This window comes from Magnolia sinica, chromosome 1, assembly GCF_029962835.1.
Source record: "Magnolia sinica isolate HGM2019 chromosome 1, MsV1, whole genome shotgun sequence".
Classification (NCBI taxonomy): Eukaryota; Viridiplantae; Streptophyta; class Magnoliopsida; order Magnoliales; family Magnoliaceae; genus Magnolia; species Magnolia sinica.
Window position 1 is genome coordinate 36,882,067 of NC_080573.1, and position 12,144 is coordinate 36,894,210.

General features: G+C 38.9%; 1 protein-coding gene across 1 annotated transcript; it reads left to right on the top strand.

The window, feature by feature from the left end:
• Positions 1-317: 317 nt before the first annotated feature.
• On the top strand, positions 318-971 carry LOC131245463 (G-type lectin S-receptor-like serine/threonine-protein kinase LECRK4). The gene has a single exon (XM_058244948.1). The coding sequence runs from the start codon at positions 318-320 to the stop codon at positions 969-971; it is 654 nt and encodes a 217-aa protein (XP_058100931.1).
• Positions 972-12,144: the final 11,173 nt, after the last annotated feature.

Here is a 12,144-nt window from a genome sequence, read left to right on the forward strand (position 1 = left end):
ATGAAAAATGGTTCAGTTTCAGATCGGTTCCAGTTCTGGGCTTTTTATAATCCTAGTGTTGGTGGAAAGGCACTGATCAAAATGGAAAGACGTAGTTCCACATCTCCACCTCTTCCTTCACCTGGATGGGCAAAGGAAAGAAAGATAATCGGACCCCAATACTCATCATATCAGCGATTTTGGGCAGCTCTGCGTTTCTCAACTTCTTCCTCCTGTCATTGATTTTGTGGATTATTTTCTTCACAAACCATAAAAAATTAGTGAAAATTCAGCTAGATTCCAGCTTGATCGGAGTAAATCTCCGCTCTTTTACATACATGGAGCTGGAGAAAGTCACAGATGGGTTCAAGGAAGAACTCGGGAGGGGTTCCTGTGGCACTGTTTATAAAGGCCTGCTAGAGTCGGATCGTGCAAATTTTGTGGCAGTGAAGAGGTTAGATAAAGTGGTGAAAGAAGCTGAGAAGGAATTCAAGACCGAAGTGAGTGCAATAAGCCGAATTCATCATAAGAATCTGGTCGAATTGATAGGATTTTGCGATGAGGGGCCCCACCGGCTGCTGGTGTATGAATATATGAGCAATGGCTCTTTGGCAAGCTTCCTCTTTGGCAGTTCAAGGCCTAGCTGGAACCAAAGAACACAGATTGCAAGAGGGCTCACATACTTGCACGAGGAGTGCGGGAACCAGATCATCCATTGCGACATAAAGCCCCAAAATGTATTATTAGATGACAACTTCACAGCTAGGATTTCTGACTTTGGGCTAGCAAAGCTTCTCAGGACTAACCAGACTCAAACTACCACATACATCAGAGGGACCAGAGGATACGTCGCACCTGAATGGTTCAAGAACATGGCAGTCACTGCAAAGGTGGATGTACATAGTTTCGGTGTTATGTTGCTGGAGATTATCTGCTGCAGGTCGAACGTTCTCCATATACAACTAAAACATATTGTAAACTCACGGTTCTAAGTTCGGTTCCACGGTTCAGTTTGGTTCTACATACCCCCAAACCGAAACCGAACCGAACTAAACGGTTCTTTAATTTTTGGAACCGGAACCAGTACACTCTAGAACCGGACCAAACCGGACCCTTTGGTCCATTTGGTCGGTTCCGGTCCGGTTCCACAGTTCTACCGGTACGATCTGCACTCCTAGTCTGATTTGATAACCCACAATCAGACGGCCTGGTTTATGGATGGAAATTAAACTATTTAAAAATTGAAAACCAAAAAAAATAAAAATAAAAGAAATGAGATAGAAAACATGTAGAGTTGAGTCAAGGTGTGACGTGAGTCACTCGGCTTGAAATTGAATTTTCTCCCCTTGGACAGCGTCCCAAGTACAACAGTTTTCTAGAGCAATTGACCTCCTGGATATAACGACTATAACCGGTCCAAGTGGTGCACTTATTATATGCGTTCTCGAACCACTTGCAGTTTAACTCGAAAGTGCTGAGTTAACTCGGGAACGAACTTAGCAACCAAAACTTGTAAAACAATACAAAAACAAAGAGATTTTTTTGTGTTTTCGAAAATTGAATGGAAGTCCTTATATAGACTTTGAAGTAGTGCATTAAGCACATTTTTGAAAGGGTTTGGTCGGTTGGATTTAAACTCAATAGGTGTGACAAACTGACTGGCCACATCTCTCTAATTCAAACTAAAAGGCGCAAGTGTGAGTCCACTCTCGCAAAAGTAAAGTCTCATGAGTACCCATACACACACCTGCACCCGCGCCCGGCCCATCTCATCGTGTACACGCACGTGGACTCAAAATCAGACTTGGCTTGGCTTAGCACACCCGTGCATGTGTGGTCAATGATATATATTAAAGCTAGGGGCTCAAGCCCCCATAAAAAGGTATATCTTACATACATGAAAACTTTTTTTAGAAAAATTCGATGTGGGATTAAACCTACAACTCAAAAGTAATAGAAATTTCAACTTTGGAGGGAAACCAAAATATTTGAATTTTTTAAAAAAAAATTATAAATTTTGAAACAAAATACATCATATGTGTTAGATGTTGTGGGGCCCGACGTGTGGTATGTATTTTATATTAATGTTGTCCATCTATTTTTCCCTTTTATTTTAGGACATGAACCAAAAAATGAAGCAGATCTTAAGTTCAAGTGGACTACACCACGGGAAACAATGGTGAGTGAATGTGAATCATTAAAAATTTCTCAAGGCCACAAAAGTTTTAGATCAAGCTGATATTTGTGTTTTCCTTTCATCCAAATGAATTTATTGAGAGGTTGGATGACAAATATGCATTACGGTTGGTTGCCATTATATCCACTGTTTCATGTGGTATGATCCACTTATGCTTCAGATCTGGTTCCTTTTTGGGAAATAAAACACATAAATCAACTTGGCCTACATTCGTATATCCAGGGTGTCAGTCCATTTTCCCAGCTCATTTTAGGGCATGAGCCCAAAATTGAAGTAAATCCAAATATCAGGTGGACCATAACACATGAAACAGTGGTGATTGACCATTAAAAGCGTATTGTCAACCACAAAAGTTTTGGATCAAGCTGATAATTGTTTTTACTCTCCATCTAGATCTATGTAACCTTGCAGGAGGTTGGATGACAAATAAGTACTGGGCATTACCGCGGGCCTTAGGAAGGTTTTTTGAGCTCGGGCAAGCTCGAACTCGGCTTGAAATTTTTTTGAACTCTAAAAAACCAGCTCAACTCGTTCTAAATCCAGTTTTGAGCCGAGGTGAGTGGAGCTTTTTCAAGTCGAATAGAGCGGGCTGACCGAGCTCACTCAACTCGTGTACAGCCCTAGTTTCCACCGTACACTTGTGGCAGCTGTACTACAATCCAAACCGCCAGTATCGCGTACTAAACTATGGAGGGTGGGCCACTTCAACACATGCATTGCTGTACAGCACGTCAGGCAGTCCAGATCTCTGAGTGGATTATCGATGGTGGGCTTCTTCGTTTCAGCTATACACATGGCATCGTTGCAAGGCAATCTAGACCATCTAAATCATTGATTCAACCATCAACGGTGATCTTTGTTTCTACCGCACACATGCCGTTGTTGTATGGTAATTTGGACTGTTCAAATTGCTGATTTAAACTATGGATGATGGGCCACTTGGTTTCAACCGTTCACATGACAACAGGAATGCTCACCTGCGCACCTTCTTACGTGAGAACCCGTGCACACCTTTGCACACATGTCATGGGCACGGAATCTGAACGGTAGCGGCACCCTTGAAAACTCACGAGCCTAATTTCCAGTCCAATCCAAAACTCTAGCGAGCCATAGAAAAAGGAAATATTTTCCTCCCTTGATTTGCATTTCTCTTTTCTATGGCCCACTAAAGTTTTGAATCAGGCTAAAAATTGGGTCTAAAGAGTTTCAAGGGTTGACACATCACATGGACCGTTCAGATTCTATGCCCATGACACATGTATAAAGGCGTGCATGTGTGCTCACATAAGAAGGTGCACACGTGAGCATTCCTCTCGCATAGCAATATATATTAATCAAACACGCGTTTGACATGCGTGTGATTAATAAATGACACGTTAATTTGTGCCATCCAGACACCAAATAACATTATGCATGGGCTGTCAAAGGTCGAGCCTTGGACCTATCTAAGTGTGGGCTTATACTGTTATCAAACGTTAAATATTCATTGTCATCCCGGGTAAAATTAATTAGAAGTGGATTGTGATAGGACAGTATTTGCTTGGGCCACATGCTGCTGATCAAGATGAAATGGGTCAAGTAAAATCAGCTTTCAAATATGCTTTGCATGGATTTTATGTCTGAAAATGACATGCAGCCCAATTAAATCCTACCACATTGGGTCTCTAGAATATCTGAGTCCAAAATAATCAAATGCAGACTATATTATTTAAATTGGAATGTTATCATTAGTCAATTAGTGAGTGGATTTCAAAGTTGGAATGCTGGAAATGTTTTTGCATGTGAGTAGTTAGCTGTAAGCTAAGTCATTGGTATTTGTTAAATAAGTGAGAAATATGTGGTTCTCATCCTACGGCAGTGGATGATCTGATCTAGAGTTAAGACCATCCGCCAGAGGGCCTAAAACTGGCAAGGTCATGGTTTATGACTCTCGTTATGTTTTGACTATTGAGGGTTGACCATCCAACATGTACCTGTAATACAGAAGAAAAAAAAAGAAAGTCCAATCTCGAGGTGGACATCACGGGGTCGGGAAGAGGATTGGCTGGTGTACCACACACCAGCTATATAGCTGCTGTAGGTCCGTGTCGTGCCAAGACGACCACTGACGCTCCTTGAGTTCAGAGTTGTATGAAAAGTTCAAAGGGAATCAAAGTTTTATAGGCCACACAGTGATGTATTTATTATATCTATACCATTCATTTATTTTTAGAGATTATTTTAGAGCATTATCCAAAAAAACGAATCATATCCAAAGATCATATGGACCACACTACAAATAGCAGTGGAGATAAATAATTTTCACTGTTAAAAAATTTGTAAGGACCACCCTAACGTTTATATCTCCTGAAACAATCCGTCCCATGATTTGGATGGTTGGGGTAGCTTTGCAGGTGAGAAAAGAGAAATGTAAGGCTGTGCTGTCTCACCACACTTGTTACATTAGCATGTGGGCGTGAGATTAGGCCATTCATCGGGCAGGCCACATTGGGACGCGGATTAGCTACTGAACCTGTGTAGCGAGACTTGCTACTGAAGTGACGTCACCGCATTTTCTGGGCCCTACTACGATGTATGTGTTGTATCCACACCGTCCATACATTTGGAGAGATCATTTTAGGGCACGAAACAAAGAGCGAGGCACATCCAAAGCTTAAGTGATCCCCACCACAGAAAATAGTGAGGATTGAACGAGTACCCTTAAAAACTTCTTGGGGCTACAAGTTTTCGATCAAGCTGATATTTGTGTTTTCCCTTATTCCATGTCTGTGATAACTTATAAATAGGTTGGATTTCAAATAAACATCATGGGAAGTTTCAACGGTGGGTGTCACTGTCCCCACTGTTTTCTGTGCTGGGGTCCACTTGAGCTTTGGATCTGCTAATTCTTTGACTCATGCCCTGAAATGATATCTCCAAATAGATGGACGGCGTGGATACAATACGTACATCATGGTGGGGCCCACAGAACGTGGTGACGTCACTTCAGTAGCCAGTTGGCTACTGTCGGATTCAGTGGTTAATCCGCGTCCGGCCACACTGTGGATGTGGCTGACGTGTGGGCGAGCTAGACCATTGGTCTATGTTGGTACTCATCATGATGGACCATCCCTCGCAATTAATCGTGGACCATGTTGCATTTCTCCTCCTAAATCTCACAACAAGGTGACAAAAGAATCAATTAAAGTGGATGTATATCAGATGAGTTAGAACCAACTCTACAGATATGACAGACCTATACTTTGTACTATCAATAGGATCAATTATAATAATTCACACACTCATATTTTATAAGAAATTATTTATTAAAATCGTTAGGGAACTGGTAAGAAACTCTTTATTAAAAGATAAGGATGAGAGAAAAATAATATAAAAAAGGGCATTATCATGCTATGGATGCCAAACCATGGGCGGGTCGCACTCATGTGTGTCGTTTTTGAGGTGTGTGGTTTGATTGAGATATTGGGTGTCTTATATTTGATTGGAGTCTCCACTAGCCAATTACTATGATTCCACAGTTAGCTAGACCCTGTAAAAACGTTAGGAGAGAGAATCTAAAAGTTCTCTATCCTAAAATGACTTATTGATCTGCGATCGAAAATTCTGGGTAAGAGACTATGGTTACAAAGCGAGAAGGTGTTAAGAACCCTCTTTGCCTATACAATTGCCCAGTCTGAACTTCATAGGATTAGTCAAACTATTGAGGATTAGAGTTAGCTCATGTATAATAAGGATATGTAAGTGTGTGGAATGTTGTGTTAATGCACTAGTGTTGCCAAGCAGTAGCTCGGGGTTAGATAAATCTACACTGACTCACCCACTTGCCAAAGTGGAATATTAATCGGTTAACCCAAGCTTTTGATGGGCAAGATCCGATAAACTCGACAAGCCACAGAGCATACACTCGAGTCAACTGGATAGAAGTGTTATGTATGAGATGCAATGCTAATAGATGTGATGAGTAAGGGGATTGGGGAGGGAATGGATGTTGCACAATGTTAATGCAAGAATAAACAAAGTTGATCAAAGTTGGATGGTAGAATGAACAAGTTTGTCACAAGGATGGACTTGAGTGGCTGAATTGACCTTTAGTAACTCAGGTGACTGAGGGCTAGTCTTGACTAAGTGGACCTCGGCTAGAACTCCTTTCTTGTTACTCTTCTTCTCATTAGTGGAGGGATGGAAGGGGAGATGTGGAAGGTGGTGTGTGGAGGATTACCAGAGCAAATGGGATTTGTGGATGTCCTGGAAATGAAAGGGAGGGGAGCTATTTATAGGGTTTCTAGTCGATTTTTCTATAATTGTTGAAAGATCTAGGGTTGAAAAGGGTTTAAATGCTTGGATTGTTGGTTCCCATGTGGTGTAGTTTCAACGGTTGGATCGATGGCATGGATCATAATTTTGGTGAAAGGGAAGGGTAACTAAATCTTTTCCATCTACCACATATTTATGGGTGAACTGGAGCAACCCCACATGCTATGCACTCTCTCCTGCTAAAGTCAGAGAGCTTCCACGTGGTGCCTCCCACAACATGGAAGCGTGCTAAATTTTGTAGGGGTGATGCTATCACCCCACTTAACCTGTAAAATTTGGAGAGATTCCACATGGTAGGTGGCACCCTAGTCGCTGCTCAGATCAAAGATTGACCCCAAATTTTGCAGGGGTGCTCCTGGTGTGGTCTATTACCTATGGTTCACTCAAATTTACTTTATTGTAGTCTTAAATGTTAAAGGGCATAGGTTTAGGCTTGAACAAGGCTAAATTGGGCTTGGTTTCAAGCTTCGTTTTGGGCGGATTGGGTTGACTAGATTGACTGGGTTGACTGGGATTGAATGGTTTGACCCAGTTTGTTGGATTTGACTTAGTTGATTGGGTTGATTGGATTGATTGGGCTGACTGGGTTCGACTGGGTTAACCCAGTTTGCTGGGTTTGATTGAGTTGATTGGGTTAACTGGGTTTGATTGGGTTGCTCTGATCAATTTATTGGCCCTGGGTGGGGTGTCTACACATGCATATATTTTGTGTAGAAAGTAAGATGAACTGTTACACTTTAACAGTTCTACATTCCTTGTAGTTATTATATACTTATAATAGACATACTTATGATAAGATATAGCAAATACAAAATTAAATTGAAGCAACTATTCTATGACAAATCTCAATTTATCCACTATTTTCATGCCTTTAGTGGGCATAATATTTCCAGTGACTTCCTTAAAATTTGATCAGAATACATACATCTTTTAGTGGAATAGGGTTCGGTAAGACATCTAGATCCCTCTGAGCACAAATAAAGTTGTTGTTATGATGTAGATACATGGTATATGGATAAATGCATGCATACTATATGCGGGTATAGCTATTTTTATTTTAAAATAGGTTAGCAAATATTTGAAATTGAAAGCCAACATATCTATATGTATGTAGATATATAGCTAGACGTATATTTCTACATATAGAAGATAATTCCTTTCTTTATCTTTATAACAAATCCCTAACCTTTATCAAATTGGCCCAAAATTTGTAATTCAATAAAAGTTTCGTATGTGAATATTTACTCTAGTATTTGCTTTATTCGTAGCTAGGGTCAACCCATGGCCTCTCACACTAAATCGACTGTATCATATATGATGTATTCATCATATTACTCCATTGGTCGAGAGTATGAGATCACTCATATGATATAAAGGTATCATTTATGATACAAGTGGTAAACATACATATATTACCAATTTTGTATTATTTGAAAGGAGCTTGTATACTTCATTTTACGGGAACTTGTGGGAATGCGTTCATATCCATTGATAGGTGTTTTGTTCACATGATCAATTACATCCAGTGCTTGTCAAAAAGAATTTGTAATTAATCATGTAAGGAATTTTGATTTATTATTAGGAATATTAGGTTTTATTGGACCATGGGTTATTAGGAATTTTTGGTTTTATTATATAACAGACATTTTTAAATTTTGGGGTTTTTTTTTTTCCCTTTTTCTTTTTAAAAAAATCTTTTATAACTTGATTTAAGATAATTGGGTGAATCATTTATTTACTACTTAGTGTGCCTCATACATCTCAACATCCTCACTTTAGCTACACTCATCATATAAACATGTTGTTCTTTAATTGTGTAACATTCTATCTTGTAAAGCATGACCGGGTCTTATAACCATCTTATAAAAATTTCCTTTTAGTTTGTGACACATGAAGATCACATAAAACTCCAGATGCACATATTTATTTCTTCCACCTATCTTGAATTCTATGGGAAATATCCTTTTAAATCTCTCCAATCTATGTATTATTGGCCCAAGGTATCAAATATAATGAGCCAAAATTAAAAGGAAATGAATTTAAATTTAATATTTAAATTAAGAGGAGAGATTAGAGGGCCATGGTTGCAACCTCTCCCCCATCTCAACCGAACTCCCTTCTTAAGGGAGGATATTGTGGAAGTTCCATTTTTAAAGAGAAAACCCTTCAAAAAACAACAAGGGGATTTAGAGCCTCCATTCGTAGGAAAAGAGAAATAGAGAGAAGGAGAACCTTGTTAAGCTCATCTAGGTAGGCGATTCGATTTTTTTTTTTTTTTTTTTTTTTTTTTTGGGGGGTTGGTTGGAAGGTTATTTCCATCAGATCTATGCAATAAATGGTTCGTATTAGCTGCCTGTTAATCATGTAGATATATACAACTTATATAGTGAAGAAACGATTCTCTCTTCAATTGGCTTTTACATATTGGTGTAGAAAATTGTGTAGAGCCCCCTTGATGTGTGGGACTAGATCCGCATGGATCATTTGGTTTTCAAGTTCAAAATATGTTGGGATCCCGAATATCAGATCGATTTGACCATTAGATAGGTTACACTGATCAAATGGCAAATCTAAATAAATCATGTAATTCTAGATGATGTGGACCATGGAGGTTTCAGATCGAGGTCATTAATGGACTCTCTCTTGATCAATCATGAGAGGGTCAATGGTCAGTTTGGATATAACCAAAATTTATAATTGGATTTTAAAATTAAGATGTAGAAAAATTTCAAATTTATAATTTCGTTTGTCAAAACTGAATCAAGTCCAAATACTGTTGATTTGAGTTGATTCGATCGACACATCATTGATTCAAGTTGATTCAATCAGTAGATCATCTATTCAAGTCGATTTGATCAACAATGCATCAATTCAAGTCAATTCGATCAACATATCATCGATTCAAGTTTATTCGATTGGCATATTGCCGATTCAAGTCGATTCGATCAGCATATCATCAATTCAAGTCGATTGATCGATAAAGTGTCAATTCGATCAGCAGCGTGGACGATTCGAGTCAATTCGATTGACACATAATCGATTCGAGTTGATGCGATTGACAGATCATCGATTCAATTGACTGTGTGTCGATTCGATCGACAGTGTGGTCGATTTAATTGATAGATGATAAACAGATCAATTTGATTCTAAATTTGAAAATCCGGATTAATGAATTAATTATACTTATAAAATTGAACATATTATGTATGTCCAGAAAATTTAATTATTGTTGGATGATGGATGGCCACTTTGATTTGATCTAGTGGGTCTCACATTAGGTTGTGGTGATCACAAACCCTATGTTGAGGGTTAGATATAAAGTAATCCAATCAGATTGCTTGTGGACCCTAATTTGGAAACTGATCAATCAAAGGTGGGCCTCACCATATGAATTAATATAATTAGCAAAATTATTTCACTTATATGTTGTATTAGAGATTCTTAATTTGTTCTAATTTGGTTAATATAACATAATTGACATCACCGAGTTATAGTTGAGTGATCCCAACATGTTTCTATAAGTGCATCAGTTTGTCAATGATGTGAACTAGGGTGTCTTGAGTCGATTGAGTCATGTTGAGTGTCAAATATTCCATATTTTCCCTATTTATATATTGGTTATATGAACATGATACTGCGTAATGGTATATTTTATACATGTTTGTGTTGCAAGGTGAATTTGAGAGCTTGGATTGAAAAGAATGCTAAAAGCATGGATTTAATGCTCAAGAATCACCAAGCCAAAGGTTAGATCTTAGAAGATCAAAAATGAAGAATTCACATGCCAAAGATCTAAGAAAATCAAGTGAAGAATGAAGAGAATTGAAGTTTTGAAGTGATTTTTTGTGATCCTCGACTAGTCTAAGCTTCGACCAATCCTGGCTCCTGCTCAACTAGCCTAGGAATCCTCGACTTGAACTCCAGCAACATTATCTTCTAAATTCGCTTCATCCTGGACTAGTCGAAGGTTGTCCTTGACTAATTAAAGGTTACGCAGATTTTGCGCGGATTGCGTAAATTTGAGGCGGTTTTCGAATTTTTCCAACTCGGTGCAAAACTTGGAGTTTCACAACTATAAATAGGAGTCTATAGGATGTTCTTAGGATCTTCTAAGGCTTAAGGAGTGGAGCAAAAGGGTGGAGCCACTGTCCAGGAGTCTTTTTTCTTCTTCCTTAATTGTTTTTATGTTTTTATTAAGATATTTTAGTTCAATCATATCTATGGTTGGCTAAACCTCTTAGTTAGGGCTAAGGGTGAAGCTTGTAGCATGATTAGGATGTTTGCATTGCTTTGATTCATGTTTTTATCGAACATTATGGATTCTAGTTCTTTATTAAAGAATATTTTTAGTTTTTAATAGTTTGTTGTGACAAATTACAATAGATTTGCAATTGCTTTGAATATCTTCTTTTCCTGATTTGAGATTGTAAAATTAGTAAGTCCTGTTGTTCACCATCGTCCCTTGGGCATGGTAGGGTGATGGAATCCTTCATAATCTTCAAAATTCTCCTACGATTAGTTGTGGGATTGGTATATCCTGAAATTGCGGTGATAACTAAGATGTCCTGGAGGGGGGGTGCATAGGACTTTTCAATATTTTATGATAATTTAAACCTATCAACCCTATCTTGAATAAATATGCAACTATCAGGATTACTTCAATATAACTTTGATGGCTTCCAAGCCAAATAGAGGATCCAATCACAAACCTATTCAAAAGATAAACAAGATGTACAATATAATTTATGATGGATGTGACTGTGTGTGAGATGTGATTCTACTCAGTTCCAAATAAGCATGTATGTATGGGAGATGAGAACATTCAGAGAAATCACACAAGTAGTAAAAGTAAATGGCAATCTCAAACACAGTTGTTTTTATAGTGGTTCGACTACTTGTCTACTCCACTTTCAGCGGACGCACTCAACCCTTGAGTGTATCGGATCTCACTAACGGAGGTTTCAAATCAGGTTCACCTCAAACCAGTACAACTTACTCTAGGCTGACTCTAACGTGTCTCCACGACACAAGTTTATGCCCCACACAGGAGCAAGGGTCAACACACAACACCCAAGTTTTAGGCCACACAGGCCAAGGATCCATAAAAGGAACCTACCAGTTTATGCTCCCATGAGCAAGGGTCAACACACAACACCCGGGTTTTAAGACACATACGCCAAGGATCCATAAAAGGAACCTAATAATTTATACTCTCATGAGCAGGGGTCAACACACAACACCCAGTTTTTAGCCCACATAGGTCAAGGACCTGCACAAGGACTTAACAGTTTATACTCTCCATAGAGCAAGAGTCAACACAAAGTACCCCCACGTACACTCCCGTCGGAGGCCCCCTATGAGGGCTTGAAAGGGGTGAGAAGTACCTTTGACCTAATCCCACAAGAGGAGTGATCACAAGGGTTCTTTGTACTCTAATAACTTATAGATAAGTAGATGAGCCCCATTAAGTACATTGATAAAGATCTTCTCCTTTGACGATAAAGAATCTTTAGCTCCCTTGAACCGCAACTCAGATGATGTACTAATGTAAGGCAATGGGTTGGGTCAAGGTTATAATAGAATCCTACTCTATTAAATGTTTTCCTATAAAGGAGATAGCGATTCCAATCATCTATGCATTCAAGGCATCCTAG